At 37.0% G+C, this 20,967-nt stretch overlaps 1 protein-coding gene across 3 annotated transcripts in view; it reads left to right on the plus strand.

Moving 5' to 3' along the window:
• LOC121419841 (hormone-sensitive lipase-like) overlaps window positions 1-16,634 on the plus strand; it is a 96,420-nt gene extending 79,786 nt beyond the window's left edge. For all 3 annotated transcript variants that reach the window (XM_041614302.1, XM_041614303.1, XM_041614304.1), the window contains 3 exons: window positions 11,925-12,069; window positions 13,214-14,160; window positions 14,706-16,634. In XM_041614302.1, coding sequence (XP_041470236.1) covers window positions 11,925-12,069; window positions 13,214-14,160; window positions 14,706-14,933 — 1,320 coding nt within the window. In that variant the 3' untranslated portion in view covers window positions 14,934-16,634. The remainder of the gene's footprint in view (window positions 1-11,924; window positions 12,070-13,213; window positions 14,161-14,705) is intronic.
• Window positions 16,635-20,967: the final 4,333 nt, after the last annotated feature.

Here is a 20,967-nt window from a genome sequence, read left to right on the forward strand (position 1 = left end):
AACGACGTTGTAAAGCTAACTGTATAAAAGCACAATTCCGATAGAAAATATAACATCAGTGAAATTGAAAAATTCATCCAACGATATTCAAATTATACCAGCAACTCATTGTGGGCGTAAACAACGAAATACATATCCTCTAAAACGTTCACACAATTCGTGAATGAATTGTCAATCCCCCTGTGTACTTCTATCGAAATCTATTGAATCACGTACCCCTCCCGACCCAAGGTGGATTTTTCAATCGCCATAAAGATTATGCAGCCACAATGATCAATCACAGTAGACACATCCATAAATGAATATTAATTTCATTCGCTCCGAACATTGACTTCTTTTCGCCAATCCCCTCCATAAAGTCACAAACATCCCATCATTTGCCCACGACCACCCCCCCCCCTCCTTTATTTTTTTCTTTCTCCTTCACACAAATCAATTTCAAATAATATTTTATTTTAAAACGTAGTTGTTAAGCAAAATTCATAAAGCATTCACTGTGATGATTAAAAACATTTCTCAGGACCGTGACAGGTGCGCTCATTATTCAATTGGCAGGCCATGAGCAATAAAGAACAATAGAGCATGATCGGTTAAGGGTTCGCATTGAGGTGAAAATTTTTTTTTTTAGGTACTTCTATCAAATTTGTTTTTAAAATAATCTTTGATATCTCAGGTTTCAAAAAACTTAGTTTCATGAAGATTGATGATTCCGAAAGTACCGGAATAGTCCATTTTATTCATGGGGGTGCTGTTACCTCTCATCACGGACGGACATTTCTACTCAAATTAAATTCACTCTAGTTTTATTGTTTTTAAAGTTACTCTAATTTGGTTTGGATGTGCTTGCACTCTGAACATTACTCTATCATCAGACATAATATAGTAGAAAAAAAATATTGGGAAGTAATTTTTTTTGGTAGGTGTTAACATTTCCATTTTGAAATTTCCGTCCGTGATGGAAAAAAAGATGAAAAGTTTTTTTATTCTTTATCAGAATAGAAATAAAAAATAAAAAGGTGTAGAGGTATCTCTCTAAACACTGTACATCATTTTATTTGAACATAGCTGAAATCCATACATTTTTTCCATATCATAAACTCAATCAAAAATGATCACGGACGGACATTAATTTCATCACGGACGGACAAAATTAATTCACTCAAATTCAATTCACTCTAGTTTTATTGTTTTCAAAGTTACTCCAATTTTTTTCAGTGGTCTTGCACTCTGAACATTAATCTATCATCAAACATAAATTAATAGGAAGAAAATATGGGAAGTAAACTTTCCTTGTAGATATCAACATTTCTGTCCGTCCGTGATGAAATTAATGTCCGTCCGGGATCATTTTTATTAGGATAATGTCTATGGATTCAGCTTTTTATTCTTTATCAGAATAGAAACAGAAATAAAATTGTGTAGAAGTATTTCACTGGACACTGTATATCATTTTATTTGAACATAGCTAAAATCCATACATTTTATGCATACAATATATCAATCAAAAATGATCACGGACGGACATTAATTTCATCCCAGACGGACAAGTGAAATACTTGTGGAAAGATTCATATATGCAAATGAGAAACTTTGCTGAGCAGATTATGAATTTAATTTTAGCTTCTAATTGCAGTGAGAAGTGGCTCTGAGAATTATTCAGAACTCAAATGGAGTAACTACCTACAACTCGTCACATTTTATTGTGATATCTTTGTTTGGCCGTTATTGGGGCTATATTTTTGTCAGGAAAATTTTTACAAATTATTGGAATGCAGATAGGGTTGGAAAGCTGCATGTACATGTACATGTATACGCCAAAAAAGCAGGTAATAAAATATGGCAAGAACAAGTCCAAAGCTGTAGATTTCATCAATTCAAGCTTGCAGAAAGTGATGGAGAAGAAAGTAGAATGCAATGCATAATCTGATATTAGCAGAAAAATCAATTTTTCCATGTTCAAACCTATGGATTCACGATGCTTCTAATAGAACATGACATCACAGTCTTGAGGCTTGTGAAAATTACATGAATACCTTTTTTGAAGTCCATTATGGAGCTAATTTTAAGCAAATCGCTTAATATCTGGTAAACTGTGAAAATGCATAAAGCTTGCACTGCAGTGTTTAAAAGTTTTAATAAGCTTTGGATTGGTATATCAATTTCAATTTTGGATTCGGTCAGTGCCTAAATACATGAGGGCTGTTGATATTATGGGGTGTCTCAACTTTGATATGTGCAAAAGATGGATTTAAAGAGAGCCCCGACAAGTGTTGATCCAACAAACAAGCATAAGGATCAGCGACCTGTTGATCTTTTCAATTGAGATTTTTGACCTTAAAAAAACCCCTCTTTGCTCTTGGAAAATTAATGCCTAAAAATCATCAAGATCATAAAAATACTTGTATCAACATGATCATTGATCAATTAGCTGTTGATTTGGAACCTAGTATTCTACAATTTAAAAAAAAAATCTTATTTTGACAAGAACTGTGTTTAGAGCAATCATATGTCTAGATTATACTGTGCGTCTAGCATAGAAAACAAGTTGCTATACATCTTAAATCAAGTTGCAGCAACTTGATTGAAGTTGCAGCAACTCGATTGTGCAACTAATAATGTTTGATAATATTAAGATATGTACAAATCATCAATACAATAGCATTTGTTCCCCCAAGAAAGTATTAAGAACTTCTTACAGGGTACTTCCAATGAATTTTGATTGTGTCCGTCCGTGATGTCCGTCCGGGATGTCCGTCCGTGATGGAAAATATTTGCAATTCTCTCAGAACTTTGATATTGGTTAAGAATTCAATTTGCTGAACATAGAAGCTAACATACCCGAGTGTTAGTTGCCTTAACAATTATTGGTCCATGTTAAGCTGTTTAGATAGAAACAATAAAAATGTACAAAAATTCTAAAAACCACATTTCTATCATGTCCGTCCGTGATATGGCACATTTAGTGGATACCTATGTTTGTAGGTAACCATGGCAACAAACTTTTTTCATCATTCAGCATACTATGTCCTACCCTTCACTACAAAACACAAAGGAACCTTGTTCATCTTATTCCTAATTTGTTACAAGCCTTCAAAACTTTCAAAATCTATCAAATGTCCGTCCATGATGAACCGATCACGCTCAATACAAATGAAAATACACTGTATGTACGTATAAGTCACATTAAAAAGATGAGTTGTAATGATGTGAATGATATTAATAAAGAACATTGCTTATGAAAATTGTAACAGATTCAATGAATATCTGAAAAAAAAACATTCAAACTGAGTTAGTTTTGGATCCCATCTAATTCTGGAAGACTCGGATCCCCAGATCAAGGATTTTGATATGCCATGTGCGATTTTTTTTTCCTGAATGTGGTCGTTGCGAGCGCTAGTGCAGTGATACAGAACTTGGTACACACCGTCGCGAAATTAATCAACACTTTGAAAAAAATCGATGTAGAGATCAAGACTTTGGAAATTATGGAGTAAAATCGGAATATAAATGTGAATAAATCATTATGCTGTAAGTAAATGAGTTGGACATTATGTCAATCCATTCCTTTGGCTTTGTCATTATCAACGTGATCTTTGATTAATTTTCTCAATTCGCTCGATCTAGGGAGTGTCATCAGAAAAGCATTCAATGAATTCATGTACCGTAGTCGATGTAGCCCCGATGTAGCAAAGGCTTGGACGAGATGAAATTAAAATCCGATCGAATTTTGATATTATTTTTGACACTTTATTTTTGACAAAATAAGTGAATACATCCGCGGATAATATCAAATGAAATTCCTAATAATCTGATAATTACATTGCCCAACCCAGTAACCTACGGTACCCCTCTCAACTCACTTTATTTTTGAGCGTATTTACTACCATTTTAAAGACGTACCGGTAAATAATGTGAGCAATGCGATACGCAAATGCGAGGTAAACATCTTCGCGCTTCCCACAAAAGAGATTGGGCCTCGAGTCGAGGTCGTATCGTATAGTGAGTCAAAGAAATCCCGGGAAGAAATCTTGGACGAAATAATCGTCAAGTTTATTTTAGGATCTGAAAAGCAGATTGTGTTATTAAATATATTCAGTTTTTTTTTGTAGATCTAGGCCTGTTTTACAGTTGTCGGCCACGGTTGTCGGGGAAGTTCACGGTTGTCGGATTTCCCCTGAAAATTTTCAGGGTTGTCGGCGCCCGACAACCGTGACGCGTGGTAGCGAGAACGTTGATTGGACCAATCGCAACTCTTTGTAAGATGGGGCCCTGATACGATGTTATTTTTTGCTACATTGCATTTTGCATCAAATGTGAAAATTATTATATTATATTTTAAGTTTGGCATAATGTTAGGAATAATAAAATCATAATTTTACTTCGCGACAAGCCCTGTGGTTGGAGTAAATTCAAAATCGGCTTCTAGTTGCAGCCGATGATGACGTCATTACGATTCAGAATTGAATTTGCTTTTATTCCTTAAGGGAGGCTCAAACTAGAATGAATTCGATTTCAGTAGTCCTACAACTATTCTGATCTCAGATCGCTAATATTTTATTGGTTGGTATGTTCATATAAAATGTTATTACAATTTCCTTGAAATTCTGATTGCAACAAGGCGCATAGTCTGTGCGCTGGGCTTTATAAGCCTGACTTTAAGTCATACTTAACTTTGTGCGAAACACCCCTCTGATAGGTACTTACACACCCCTACCTGCTCCTGGGCTATGTTTAATGGATGAAAGTGGGTGATCTACAATGCCTGAATGCCGTCTTGATGACCCAGGTTTTAAAAGGAAATTAAGATATCTTCTCGTCTCGATGCCATCTCATGATCTGTCTTCATTTCCTCCCTATCCGTCGCCTCGTTGTAAGTGATGCGTGTGTTTTGTGCATCTCTCATGCAGCTCTCATGCTTCTAAGTGGCGCATTCACACCCATCTTCCTTTCACTCTTCTTCATCACCTTATCGTAAGAGATGCATTCGTTTTTAGGGGTCCGAATGACCTCTCATGCTTCTAAGTGTTGCATTTACACCAATTTTTATTTCAGTCCTCTTCATCAACTTTTTATAAGTGATGCATGCGTTTTTGGGCATCCAATTAACCTCTAATGCTTCTAAGTGGTGCATTTACACCAATTTTTTATTTCAGTCCTCTTCATCAACTTCTTGTAGGTGATGCATGTGTTTTTGGCCTCCGAATGACCTCTCATATTTTTGAGTGGTGCATTTACACCAATCTTCATTTCTGTTCTCTTCATCAACTTCTTGTTAGTGATACACGGGTTTTTTTGCATCCAAATGACTTATCATGTTTTTGAGTGGTGCATTTACATCAGTCTTCATTTCAGTCCTCTAATAATCAACTTCTTGTAAGTGATGCGTTGGGTTTTGAGCATCCGAATGACCTCTCCTGTTTTTGAGTGGTCCATTTACACCCATCTTCCTTTTCGTCTAGCACAAGGAATATTTAACCCCATTTTATAAGGTTGCCAAGATTGGTCTTCATGAGAGAAATATTCCTTTATGAGACTTTATCTTAATTACCATCAGTAGAAAGTCATTTCGAGTTCATCTTGATATTAAAACAAGATTTTAATGAAACACATCTTTTTAGGAATAGAAAGGTATTAGTGTTCACACCTTTAGTCTTACACTATTACTAACACCTTTTTTTTGGGGGGGTGGTCTGAAGCAATGAAATGATGACGGGGTATTTTTCATAGGGGAGGGGGGGGGGGCAAGATACCTGCACAGGGGGTGGAATTACTTCCTAGATAAATTAAGGGGTTTTTTGTTGTGGTTTTTTTTTTTACCAATGTATCTGTCTTTGACACTCTTTCTCTCCTTCTTGTTCTTTTGTCTGTCCTTTCTCCACATTACTTGTCTTTTTGTCTTTTTGTTGTCCTCCTTTCTCCCCAGCACTTTTTGTTTTGTCCACTCTCCTTTCTTCCCCATCACTTGACTTCTTGTCTATTCATTTGTTCTTTCTCGCTCCTTTCACTGCATCACTTGTCTTTTTGTTTTCCCTCCTATCTCTACTTTCTCTGTTGATCTATTTTGATTATTTTTGTTCCATCTGAGAGCTACATGAGGTTCACCAAGGTTCTACACAGAGTTAAGAAAATTTGACTAGAAAGTTATTTATGCTTTATTTATATGAAATTTATTCATAGATCACAAAAAATGGTTCTATGTCTTTCTTCATCGATTTTAATTTTATATCCTCAATTTATGTCACCAATATAATTCACTACAGTGTCAACTGGGTTGAAATTAAAATTGTTTTAAATTTCATTGCGAGATGCCGGATGAGCTCCACATCATTGATGTGCTAGTTGTCTTATTGCTTGTCCTTTCTCCCCATCACTTGGCTTTTTTTGTTCTTTCTCTCCTTTCTCCCTTTCACTTGTATTTTGTCTTTTGTCTGTCCTATCTCAACTTTCTCCCCATCACATTTCTTTTTGTCTATTTATTTGTCCTCCTCTCTCCTTCTCCCCATCCGTTGAATCATTGTGTAATGATTAAAATGCCATAGGCAGGATAGTAGTATGGATTACATGTACCAGTACACTTTTTGTTTTGACTGTAAGAAAACTAGTTTTTGAGTGAACTGCTTTGGTTGTCCTAGTTTCTCCTTACTGTAGGGCCGTCTGCACCATCCCGAGTTTTCAAAGTAGCGCGCTATTTCTGATCGGGCAAATTATCCCGATCTGAAGTTCCAATCTCGAGATTATTTGCAATGGAGACGCATTTATCGCGCTGGTTCGTAGGATTAATCTCAAGATTGCAATCCCAAGTCAACTTGGGATTATTTGCAAAATAGCGCGCTATCTTACGAATTATCGCGCTTATTCGTAGGTGCAGGTGCATTCAGGATTATCTATTCACGGCGTCAGACCATAATGCATCGATGCCTCGCTCGAGCAGGAATCATTCTTCTTGCGATGGTGGAGACAGGGTTTCTTGAATATCGAGATTAATTGCAAAGAGAGCCGATCAGGCTAAAATCTCGAGAGTGAGCAAACTCGGGATAGTGCAGCTCTGCCTATAGCTTCCATTTTCTTGGCACGCTTTCTCATGTTGGAGTCTCGATGCTACAGCCACAGCAACAAAACCAGCTCCATATCAGCCCTTATCTATGCTATTCAAAATAACGTACAGTAATATGGGGCCCATATCACGAAGCTATCAATGATCACAGAATATATTTTTAACGATTGATTGCATCGACTACAGTATACAATCAATCGTTGAAATCAATTGTGAAACTGTTGTGTAATACGGGACTCGGGGAATGAGTTTTGTTGGTGAGGAGTTGGCATTCCTGTGCTGGAAAGAACAAGTCCTCTATTTCTTGAAACTGGAATGGGGTCTGAATTTTAAGCCTACCAGGAGCTAAACAGAACTGGTTCATGTGCCATGCCAAACAAGCATTTTTTTTTTAAATATTTATTAACATATTTTACAAGTTAATACAAACACAACGCGTATACAGAACTGCCTACATAAATGATATAACGAAAAAAACTTATGCACTAATGAATAATAAACTGACAATACATAAAAACACACAAATTTAAGAGTAAAATGTGTAGATGGTAAAAGCACACTAACTGATAAAAATATGTCTGGTACAGAATACCAAAGAATTAGGACTGAGTCTGAGGCCTTGTAGTTTCAAATGAAAAAGACCATCTTCTAAAGTGAATACCCAATTGATTTCTTTTCTCTGCTATTTTATATTCAAGTTTCTTTTTGTAGTTGATAAAAATCATAAAGGCGTTGAAATTTACCGTTTTTGAAATCTGCAACGATATATATAGAATTTCAGGTAAAGGACTAAACAATTTATACATTGCATGTGAACTGAATCATTAGAAACACCAAACATCTTCTCTAAAGTTGTCCAATTTAGGTGAACAAGCAGTTATAATAATTATACCTGCTTAAATAGTGCTTAATACTTACTTTGTCAGAAGTCTCTAAGCGCTCTACACTATTTATGAAGCATAATTACCCTGGCTTTAGCAGTGCAGCTGTTACGCGCGCTGCGTTTCAAGGAATACATTCCTGCCAGGTACCCATTTACCTCACCTGGGTTGAGTGCAGCACATTGTGGATCAATTTCTTTCTGAAGGAAATTACGCCATTGGGATTCAAACCCACGACCCTCTGTCTCGAGAGTCTGGAGACTAATCCACTGGGCCACAACGCTCCACATTTACCGTGTTTACACATTGACTCGGCTCGGGGGTTGAACACGAGAGCCGTGCTCAACACGGCAATTTTATGCTGTGTAAACGCGATCAGAGTGATCCGCGAGCCGTGTCGAACACGGCTTTATCGATCCTACAAAATCAAAGGTTTCAACCCGCAACCCGCAATTTTTTCGTGTGTAAACAGAAAGCCGTGTCGAACTCTCTTGACCTAGGTCACTGCGCGCGCTTTCACTTTTGGCATTGTTGTTGTTCGCACGGACAAGATTCGATTCCGGCGGTGAATTTCCCGCCTTTAATTTGCGACGTCATAATTCTTCTTCCGTTCGAGATCCGCGAGCCGTGTTGAACTCGCCTTTTCATATGTACGTATGAACGCGATCTCTGATTCCTTCTTCGCAGTCTTCAACCCGGCTCGCGGATTCAACACGCGAGCCGAGTCAATGTGTAAACACGGTAATTATCTACTTGAGCTAGATTTGCCTCAAGACCCATTATGATCATTGCCTACAGATAAGTGCATTCCTGTGCAGAACGGCATAAAAAAAATGTTTGCATAACAGAGGAGAGAATCACGGTCAGTTGGTCTATTTTTTTTTAATATTAACTTTTGATACCCATTATGATATAAATTGAGCTTTACTTAATGTCCACATATCTGTATATTTTTAAAAAGAATACTTATGTAGTAATGGGTTTTTATAGATAGCCCTGCAATATTATAATGATTTTTCTTAATTTGCTGGTATCAAGTTTGGTCACTGATTCTCTAAGATATTGGAATCACTGGCTTTCCATACTTATGATCAATCGAATCAAACAAAGCTCTTTGTGAAATGAGGCCCAGGAAAATGAGTCGCAATTTGATCTCTTTCATTCATCTCACCATGTTGTGAATGTTGTCAAAAATTGTTTAGTTTTACATTATATCCCAGCTAAAAAAGAAACCATTGTTTGCCTCATGGTTACCATGGCATTTTGATGATTGAAAATATGCTCATTGAATTACACAGGAGAATAAAGATAATGCTTGTACACTCTACTCTACATATAGGTATCCCAAATCACCTTTTTATTGATTTAGGCCGTGTTTATGCTTCCACGTTTCAGGCCAGAATCAGCGTTTCCAAACGTGATTAGTCCAAAACACGGTTGCGTCCATGCTTACTTTCATTTAAACGCTGATCGTAAACTCACAAAAAGGTGCGTTTGTAAAGGTCGTTTGACCAGAATCAGGCTTTCTGGGGAAGCATAAACACAACCGCGATCGTAAACGTGTTTAAATGATGTCATTTGGTACATGCTTCCGTTGAGATGAAAATCCGCGGGCAAATACAGTCATATTGCTCCATGTTATCTCTACGTAATAGCAGCAATCGGAAAAAAAAACTTTCGAAAAAAGGCGCGCCCAATTTGACCTCGCTTTACGATGCGAAGCCAGCTGGAGATCATGATTTGCTCTGAAAAGTTAAGCATAAACAGCACTCCCAGAACCACGTTTACGATCGGCGTTTTGAATCGACGTTTGAAATCGCTGATTCTGTCCTCGCAATGGAAGCATAAACACACCCTTGATCATCCTAATGACACAATGCATCATTTCCCATTGAGGGACACATCAATTATCAATGTCCTATATCGTAACGTGCCTCTAGATATATTCCCTATGCACCAAGTCCCGTACGGTAATGGGGTCTGTAGGGAGACACCCTATGCATGTACTGAGTGTAATACAGTTCATTTAAATCTGCCTGAAGCGAACTCCCTCAATTACCATGTTCCAGATATTATGATATACCTGAAGGGACTTAACTCCTGTTAGTTCAGTGATTGGGGTCAATGTTCTTACTTCTTTTTGTTGACCTATTGAATATTATTTTTTCTTTTGTTTTTTTCCAGTTGATTTCATTATTCATCTTTCCTGCCTATTTATGCAATACAGTACATTATTTGATTTAATGCGATTTATAATTTTACTTACACTCAGAGAACTCCTTTATTTAGTTAGATCCGTCATAATGAAAATCTTTGTGTTATTTTTTTAATCTATCTACTCTTTGTATAATATCTTTGTATGTTCTTATATTTTGTAAACATGTATATTTCAGCCACTGGCTGCCAATCATGTATTGCTAATAAACCATTATTATACTATACTATTCTATTCTATCCTATTTTGATCTATTCTATTCTTTTCTGCTTATAAAACCTACATGTACATGGTAACATCAAAATCAATTGTGGTTGTAGAAGTAACTTTGTCCCCAAAGCCACAATCTTGTGATCATTGCAGTTTGAACGGAGGTACAGATAGCGTAGAAGCTCATGGTTCACAATGTGCTTAAGTGCTAAAAGGACTGCCAGATGGTGGAGCTACAAAGATGATAGACTTGTGACTCATCCATTAAAGCATGACATTGACGACGCCATATTTCACAAAAGATACCTTCATGTCTCTCTTTCTCGCCTTTTAATTTCCATCTCTATCATTCCACCATCCAATAGTCATAAATTCAGAACTAACAACTTATACGTACTATAGTAATTGGACGTTGTAGCGTGTGACACCACAGATCTTGATCGCATTGCCAATAGGAGGATCTTCATAGCATTTATAGTGATCTCAACATTCAAATGCTCATTCTTTTGTTCTTTATCATCCATTAAATCGTCCACAAGCTTTCATTGATCACTTTCTTTGATTTTTCTTTTTATATGAATTCAACTGGTTTCAAGGGTTCCATTCTCATTTGAAGCTAGGTTTGAGATCAGGTATAGAAATCTTATTTGATAGGAAATGGTTGGAAGCTATCCTGGACCCTCTCTTACAAAGAGTTATGATTAATCCGATTAATAGCAACTTTGGACGACCAGCAACGTCAACATCTATTATACATGTTTGTTCAAAATATTTTCTAGCTACATGTATGATGTATATTCATGCAGTCATTGTTTTCTTGAAAATTTACTGCACTTCTCTTTGAATAAAATGGACTTTGTGCAAATTTTTTGTAGAAAAAATTATGACGCCGATGGATTTGATGGGATCAATCGTAACTCTTTGTAAGAAGGGGCCCTGAAGTGTTTGTGTACCTGAATGCTTATTTAGAACAAAAAAAATAAAGTAATACAGGCTTGCGTGAAATAATATTAATTTCATTACCATGAGCTTTTCCTGGTGTAGCTAACACATAAAAACATCATGTTCGACCACACTAAAAATGGATGGGCAATTTTTGCAGTAATTTTTCAGACCTTCATTTGCTTATTACTCTCTAGATGCATTTTCTTGAAAAAATTGTTTGGCTGCCATCATTAACATATTTTTGTATAATTCTGTGTAGGTTTTGAACATTTTTCTTTTTCTGTCGTAACCAAGACCAGAGTTTATCTTTAATCAGCATATCCAAGAGGGATGTACTTGCTTCTGTTGGATTCTCTTCTTTGGGCAACATGTCATTTGCTCCTGCGACATATTCTCCATTCTTAATATCTCAGGGGGCATCAGGTTAGAGTTAGGATGGAATAGAGTTTATGTTTCAGAATAACGTGAAGTTTGGTTTAATTAGTTTTGGAGGTTAGATTTTAAGTTTTGCTTAACGTGCAGATTTTTCATTGGAGTAATTGTCGCCGGAGCAATTGTCGGCAGATCACATCTCATGGAACCATAATTTGATATGATTCTTTCCTGTCTTCCATAACAGATTTACCTAAGGTCATGGGCCAAGGATTTGGGTGTACCTATCGTCTCCATAGACTACTCATTAGCTCCAGAACAACCCTTCCCTAGAGCTTTTGAAGAGTGCTTCTTTGCCTACGCATGGGCGGTCAAGAACGCACCCTATCTAGGTAAGCCATTGACTTACGGTGGAAGTCGTTGAAGGTTTGTTTGTGAAAATCTTGAAGGATGCTTCCCCCCCTAGGATGGTGATGTTGATGGTAGTAATGGTGGTGGTGGTGATGATGGTAATGATAGTGGTAATGATGATGATGATGATGATTGTGATGATGATGGGGATGATGGTGATGGTGATAATGGTGATGATGATGATGATGATGATGATAAAGGTGATGATGATGGGGATGATGATGGTGATAATGGTGATGATGATGATGGTGATGATGATGATGGGGATGATGGTGATAATGGTGGTGGTAATGATGATGATGATGGTGGTGGTGGTGGAAATGTAGTGATGATAATTATGGTGATGATAAAAATAATGGTGTAAATGATAATGGTGATGATAATGATGTCTGTGATGATGATGGTGATGATGAGAATGATAACAATAATGTTGTTTGTGAATGAATTGGTAAATTCTATGTTATTACTCAATCCTTCAATTCTTCCAGTTACCTTTATTGCAGAAATTCAAATCAGCTTTTTGTTATTTCCCTACATCTTTCAAAATATTTTTCTTAAGCTCTAAGAATATTGAGGGAAAGGGAGATCAGGAATACCATAGTATAATTCAAAAATATTAACGTTTGAGCAGGAATGTACCATGAAACCTATAGTTCTTATTTTGGATGTATCACGGCTTTTAATCACAATTACTTTTTAATATAGGATCAACATGAGAGCATGATAAAAGCATTGTACAAATTAAGCTTTATACATGTAAATCGTCTTTCTAAGGAATAAATGAACAGCCAATAAAGATTCACCACCTGTGATGTGGTTTAAAATAAAAAAAAAATCACTTTCTATCACAACTACAGTATCATCGTTATTCAAACCTTAAATGTGTGAAATTAAATGAAGCAAGATTTAAATGCCATGTTCCACTTCTATTGTAAGTTGTCTTAATCAAAGAGCACCCTTCATTGGTAAAGTAATCCCATTGCAAAGCCTTATTTCTTGAAGAGACCCTGTAAATAAAAATTTATTTCAGATGGGCTGCAGTTACGTTGATTCAATGAAGAATTATGGAGTAAGAGTCATACCTCAGATTAAATAAGTCTACATCTCATACTGCTTTTTTCATAGGATCCACAGGAGAGCATATCTGTCTAGCCGGAGACAGTTCTGGAGGTAACCTTTGTACAGCCGTAGCCATGAGAGCAGCATCCTACGGCATCCAGGTCCCTGACGGAATCGTCACCATGTATACACCTTTTGTTGTTCATCACTCTCCTTCCCCTTCTAGACTACTGTGCCTTTTTGATCCGCTCTTGCCGTTTGGAGTCTTGATGCGATGTCTCTCCGCCTACGTCGGTCTTAAGGAGGAGTTCATGTCAGATGAGAAGGTGTCGTCCGTGGTTGACACTGCCAATGATCGCATCCTCGGTTCTCCTAAGAGGTCTTCCATCAAGTCAGAAGAAGGTTCACCAGTTGATGGAGAGATTGAGAAGAAACTTGAAGAGGAGGAGGAAGAGGAGAATGGTAACAGTACTAAAGTGACCACACCAACGTCCAAGGAAGGCATCAATGGTGATATCATCGTTCCACCACCAGCGGACACTGTCTCTTCGTTCATGGAGGAAGTCCCTCCAACAGACATTGAGAAGTTAGAGCAAGTCAGTGATGCCATTGACAACGCGACGATAGGTCAAGGTGATGGACAAACAGAAACCAACGGTGACCAGTCCAGCACCGAAGCCATCGCAATCTTTGACCCGTCTCACCCTCCAAACTCGGAGGATCTTTCAATCAGTCTTCCAGTGGACGTTGATGCCATCTCCTTGGACTCCAAACCTGAAGCAGACCGCGAGTCAGAGGACACCGTGCCGTTATCACCAAAGAGCAGAGAAGATCTTCACCTTGATTTGAAGCAGGAAGGACTAGCAACGGATGAAGAAGTCCAGACTCCTACATCCTTTGTGAATTCACCCATCAGGGTTTTCAGGGATGCACCTATCATGAGGAATCCTTACGTCTCGCCTCTCTTCTCAGATGAAGAGCTTCTCAAGGGCCTTCCTCCTGTTCATATTATTGTAAGTTGATTGCTTTCCTGAAACACTTCACCTTCCTTACCCTCTTCTCCCTGCTCCTCCCATCTTTTTCCTTTTTCCAACCCGACCTATTCTATCCTCCTCTGGCTTATAATAGTTATTGTGTATTCATGAGAGTGAGAAACATAAGCATAAAACTGTATTAAATTTGTATTGTCATAAAAAATACTTCTTGCATGTAGTCGTTCACTTATAAAAGTGTCTCTTCTAAACCTTTATGATCGTAACAAATTTGCACTGTAGAAATTCTTTTTGTGTTTGAAGAGGGTAGCATTTGGAATGGTTGATATTTAATTACAGAAAGTCAGCACTTTTCTTTGATGTTTGTGGGGATGATATACAAAAGGGCATTTCATCATATGTTCTTTATTGAAATTGGACAATAATGATATATTGTTTGAATACAAAAGCATTTTCTTGTCCATATATTTTTGACCATTTGAAAAATAAGAAAATTTTCTGTTTTTACAAATGAAGTATTAGTTTGTTGCATTAATTCCTGATTTTTTATTTTGTGTGTTCCACAGGGCTGTGCTTTAGACCCATTATTGGATGACTCAATCAGCTTTGCCAGGAAGCTTCGTGGTATGGGTAAGCCTGTCTTCTTGGAGATAGTCGATCACCTTCCCCATGGCTTTCTAAACTTCTCAACGGTCGGCAAGGAGTGTAAAGAGGCGTCCATGGTGTGTGTACGCCACATTATGCACGTACTCTATGGTTTCCATGACGATGAGTTTGAAACGCTAGCAGAATGAGCTGAATCCAACCCAGCGATAAACTGTCATCTAGTCATTTTAAGATGTTTATTCATGTTGTGTCAATCTGTCAACTACTGAAAACTCTTTATGTCCGTAGGCTTGATATATGGGCCACTGGGCTTGAGACTGTTCAAAGTGTGGCGTTATTATCAGGTATATGTAAAGAAACTGACAAAACCTTGCTTATGATATCCAAAGTGTTGAACTACCAACGTAGAAATGCTCAAATGGGGCCATGTATTCTAATCGCATATAAAGTGAACAGAGTCACCCATCTTTCTTTGCTTATTATTCATTGATTCCTAGAAATACAATTAAGTCATTTAATGGACTGATAAGAGATTTAAACTTAGCTCTAATTGATTTAATTCACAGTGAGCATAGCTGAGATTTAAACTTGGCTCTACTTCATTTAATTCACAGTGAGCTTAGCTATGTAAAATGGACGAAATTTGCTGTTATGTATCCATTTCATGTACTAAATCCCTATGGAGATATCTTAATGGGCAAAACTCACTGTTGTTTTTCAGTAGGGCTACAAAGCAAGTTGCTCAATGTGATCCATGCCTATCTTTAAGAGTCTCAGAGATTTCTACATTGATGGGTTAAATACTTAAAAGTTAGTCAACATATCCCAGAGTTTGCCAAGCTTTCCTCCTCATTTGACATAAAAATGCACATCCGATAATGTACGGTTGTTTAACCTTCAAACATGAAAGTCAAATAGTGTTAGTAAAATCAAGGAGGACGTTCACGAACTCTTTAAGATTGACTGAAATTGCTGTAACTGTGGGAGGCCAATGTTTCCTGTCTATGGAAGGCCAAAGTCTATTTGCAGGCCAATGTTTGCTGTCACCATTTTTCACTTACGGTATGTGGATATCATAGTCACAAATCTAGATATTTATATTTTTTGTATTTTTCCAAGAGAATAAAAAGAAAGAGGATGAAGGAGGAGAGATAAAATGGAAGAAGGGGTGAAAATAGAGGAGAAGAGAAGAGAGAAGAGAAGTTAGAAAACACACAGAAAGAGAGAGAGAAAAAGAAAAACACCGGTTAGCCAATCATAACAATGCTTGCATTTGGTATATGATGAGTGCAACCAACCAATGGAAATGGAGGTTTCATTAGAGATTGACTTTGTATTTTGATTTTATAAAATACTTCCCATGCTTTTTGGGTTCTCTTCTATACAGTATACAAAGAATTATGTTGGAATCTTGTAGTTTGATATGTTAGATGATTTACCAAGCTATGGTTACTGAAAAAAGAATTTGATGAAGTGATTGAATGTCAATTTATTTCACATTAACAGCTGCCTTCATTATTATTTAATCTCAAATAAAGATGAATATTTTATATATTTATGCATGCATGGAAAATATATCAGAGTAGTACAATCTCATAAAATGTCATAATATATTCATACTTTTACATGATATTTTCTGTATAATTTGGTCTGTGATATTGAAGGAGTTTATTAATTATATTTGGTTTTGTAAATTTCATTTTCATTGATATTTAAAGATGCAATCATCGTGTGTATTCTGTTGTAAATCTCTGGTGATAATTTGGAGCACGCTGCAATCATGTGTCTTGCAAATGATTAAAATAATCTCGCAGTCATGCCGATGAAAACGATTCCGGGGTCCCGTAACACAAAGGTTAGCGATTAATCGTACGTTTGATTTTCATGATAATGATAATAGCCATTTATTTAGCACCATCTATCTAGAAATATTCTATTCCGAGGCGCGTTTTTATTCTTATTATTACCCCGGCTTTAGCTCGAGCTGCCTTTCAGCGGCACAATGTGGATGAATTTCTTGCTGAAGGAAATTAGGCCATGGCTGGGATTCGAACCCACGACCGTCTGTTTCAAAGTCAGAAGACTTATCCACTGGGCCACAATTGTACATTGTAGTCAATGCAATCAATCATTAAAAGAGCTGTTCTATGGTGATTGCTATACTTTGTGTTACGAACCCCAGACCGATTAAACTATTACATTATTTCAATTTGGTGGATTCACAATACGGTGCACCAACTTTTGGTTGCAGCGGACAGACTGAAACTCGTAATGCCTCATGGGAAAACGTCGACATCTGCCGAGCGCGCTAGTGCATTATGCTGTATGACTGATGGGCTCAGCCTTTTTGCATAAAATTACTCTGTTTATACCAGGAACTAGGAGAGAAATTTGCTGCAGATTTCTTTGGGAAATTTAGACCACTTTCAGTGAATTCCTCCTCCGTTTATCATATGGTTTTCATTTTTGAAGCATCTTTACCCCAGCGCTATTCGCTGGTTGCGCCTGGCCTGCGCGTGATGTTGACCCAAAAGTTAGAAATTGGCCTGGCCGCTGCCAGCCGATAGATGGCGCACCGTATTGTGTATCCACCGAATTGTCACATCATCGGTGGGATGGGAGTCAGGTTTCACCAGTGTAACTGTGACGTCATATTGTGTTCTATTTTTGAGATTTTCTTATTTATTGCCTTAAACTATGAGCATTTGGTGATGTATATATTTATTATTTTTATAAGCAGGTTTGTTTATTTTCTCGAATGTTTGATTTTTATATTAGCAATATGATTGAATGTAAGAGGTGGATGGCCAATAGTCAGAATGTATTCAAACTGAAAGTTAGTGTGGCAAGATAAAGCCAGTAGATATCCCATACTCAAGAGCTTGCGGTATGAAGGGTTAGGGTGAATTTGCTTGCCTGGTATAGCACCTATAGGGCATGCAGATATCTTTAACTTCCACTGACATCTACTGTAAGTTATATATAGTTTCGCCATTCCAAATATTCTGAATGTCTGGATTTGCTATAGTTATTAAAGATATTTTTTTTATTCACACAGGCATGTTTTGATCGTATTCCAATGACATGTATTAATAATAATGACTCATTAGATTGATGATAACTCTTGTAAACTTTACACAGTAAAAACGCTGTTTAAGATTTCACACAACGCTGTTTACTATATGAACCTTACAGTATTTGTTTAACCATTTAAACAATCATGTTTAATTTATTGAAAATTAGATGTTGAAAATTGAACTCTGTTGCTTAAGATTTAAACACTTGTTTAAACTGTTTAAACAATTACTGTAAGGTTCATATAGTAAACAGCATTGTATAATTTTTTTTTAATGTGTACAGTTTGGTATTAAGTCCATTTATGAAAAATTATTCATTGAAGGGTCAAAACCCAGGGGTTTCCGAGCATATTTGAAGTACTCAATTCATTGGAATCAATCCATGCTTTGCGGAATGTGAATCATTGGGTCTCTGTAAATATTTCATGCACAACTAATAATTTAGATTGAACTCATCCTGAACATGGGGTGTTTATTATGATTTGTAATTTCTCACCCTATTTTTGTATCTATGTATTTTCTATTGGACACAGTCAATGAATGAGGGAGAGGAAACTTGAGATAAAAGTGAATGATCGGGAAGGGGGGGGGGGGTTATGTGATTCATGATGAACATATTTTTTTTTCATTTTGATTTTGTGTGTTGGTTGATTATTTTGTTGTATATTTTAAAGCACCTGCAATTCTGTTCTTATGAAGAAGTTACCTTCAAGTATTCAGGAAACAAGCATTTAAGATGGTGTATTGATTTTTTTTTACTCTGTTGAAGTGAATGATGAATTGTGGGTTTTATGTGACATGAACTTAATAGGGATTTTTTTACTGACATCTTTCCAACTCTATCACAAACAAACCACCTTGTATCAAATCTATATCCTAATAATGATGATAATAATGATATATAGCATTTAGGAGCACCATTTATCTAGTTTCTTATTCAATGGCGAACTATATGACACCCCAGCTGTACCTCCAGCTGCTAAAGGTGCTTGGTGCATTCAAGGAATTAATCCCGCCGGGTACCCATTCACCTCACCTGGGTTGAGTGCAGCACAATGTGGGTAAATATCTAGCTGAAGGGAAACATGCTATGGCTGGGATTTGAACCAACGTCCCTCCGATTGAGAGACATGAGTCCTAACCACTGGACCACCACGCCCCACACCCAAATCCATTTGCTATGAATTTGAGACCTCTGTTTTGCCACATTTGCTTGGAGCCATTTAGATACATGAACTCTGGTTATCAGTTATCAAAATTTTACTCTTTGAAATGCTGCCATGTTCCTGTTGCATAAAAGTACATGTAACTAATGCTTACTTTTCCATTCAATTATAACTCTTGTAGTAACAATGCTAAATACCCAATCAAAAGCAAGGATTGTAAGGACAAGTGGCTACATGTAATTCACGATGGTAGTACTGTTTTATATGCAAATGTTTCCTTTTCCTGTAATTCTGTTCATTTCTAAAGTGTAAATTTAAGATATAAGATTGGAGTGCTGTGATTGTGGAGCAGGGTGGGTGTCACAAGAACTATTATAATTACAATTTTGCCAAAAACCAATTTATATATTAGAATCATATATTGGGGGAAGACAAACAAAAGTAGGCCCATTCTAATTGATTTCCCATATTGTTATTAACTGTCTTTGGCCTACCTGTATCTTGTATATACATGTATTGTGTCCTTGGTGACTCGTGGATCAAACAGAATCAAAGCACACCATCGAAAAAAAGAAACTACAATGAGTGCATGACAATCGTATTATCTACGGAAGTGCTTGAAAGGTCACGTAAGCTCCGCCCCTCACAAGATGTTTTGGAGGTAAACCGCTTCAGACGTAAAATTCGTACCGTAATTTGAGTGAAACTTAACTGGAATTCACCTCCGGAGTAGAATTTGAATCCCTGATTTTGATTAGCATTCGTGATTCTAGTTTGGTTTCACACTTGCTAAAAGTTTGTCATTGGAATTATTTTTCACTGGAATCCTCGTTCAAATTACGATTTTGGTACCGTGTGAAAGGGTATGAGAACCCTTCTTAGGCAAAAGAAGGTTGGCACCTAAAATAGTGCTTTTATTTTTGGATGTTGAGATACAAGGATTTATTAACAGCCCACCAACGACTTTATTTCTAAAGGCTATCATTGATTGGTGTGTTTCCACCGAGAAATGTTAAAGGTTTTCATTGACTGGGTTGGGGAATAATTGTAATTATAATGATGACATCTTGGCCCGAATTCACTAAGGTGGTTTTGAAAACCCATGGTTGAGTCCATGGTTTATGCAGATTTCCTGTATAAATTACGCTTAATTTAGCGTGTATCGAGCGGGGGTATAAAACATGTCCAAAGCTGATGCGCGCTTTTGTCACAGTGACGCCGGTTGCCGTGGTTATCTACGCTATTTTATTCATGAGTCCACTGTTTTTATTCTTGAGTCCACTCTTCAGACAGTGGACTCATGAATAAAATACCGTATCTAACCATGGTAACAGACAAAAGAGAAAGGAAGATTCAACCACCTTTCAAAAATATTCATTCTCACCCAAAACATAGTCATCATTAGCCCTCTGATGTTGTGCAACCTAAAGCAAGCTAGTATGTCCACAAAATTACAACCTTGTTTTATGCCACATTCCCATTGGCAGTGTGAACACTCATTTGGTGATGTTGTATGGTTAAGTGGAACTTAAGTAGGAAAATGTGAACATGTCTGGGCCCTGTTGCATAAAGCTGATTGATTGATCTTAGGGCACATTTCTGCGATTGATTGCATTGACTAAATTGTATATGATCAGTTGTAGATAGCAACCCCATGATCGATCCCTAAGCTTTATGTTACAATGCCCTGGGGATGTTTCACAAAGATTTAAGTATGACTTAAGTCCCACTTAAATGCCGACGCGTACATGATATGCAACGCGAGGTCTTATTGATAGATACGCATGAGTGCGCGTCCTCATGACCCAATCTGACCAATGCAGTCAAGCCTTTCATACCGTACACAACTCGGTATTTAAGTGCGACTAAGTCATACTTAAATCTTTGTGAAACACCCCTTGGTCACTAGTGGTTACTAGTAATACATGTATTTAATTATGTACAGTGTATATACCCATTTGTCTTTCTCTGATTGTGAA

Source organism: Lytechinus variegatus, chromosome 8 (genome assembly GCF_018143015.1).
Source record: "Lytechinus variegatus isolate NC3 chromosome 8, Lvar_3.0, whole genome shotgun sequence".
Lineage (NCBI taxonomy): Eukaryota > Metazoa > Echinodermata > Echinoidea > Temnopleuroida > Toxopneustidae > Lytechinus > Lytechinus variegatus.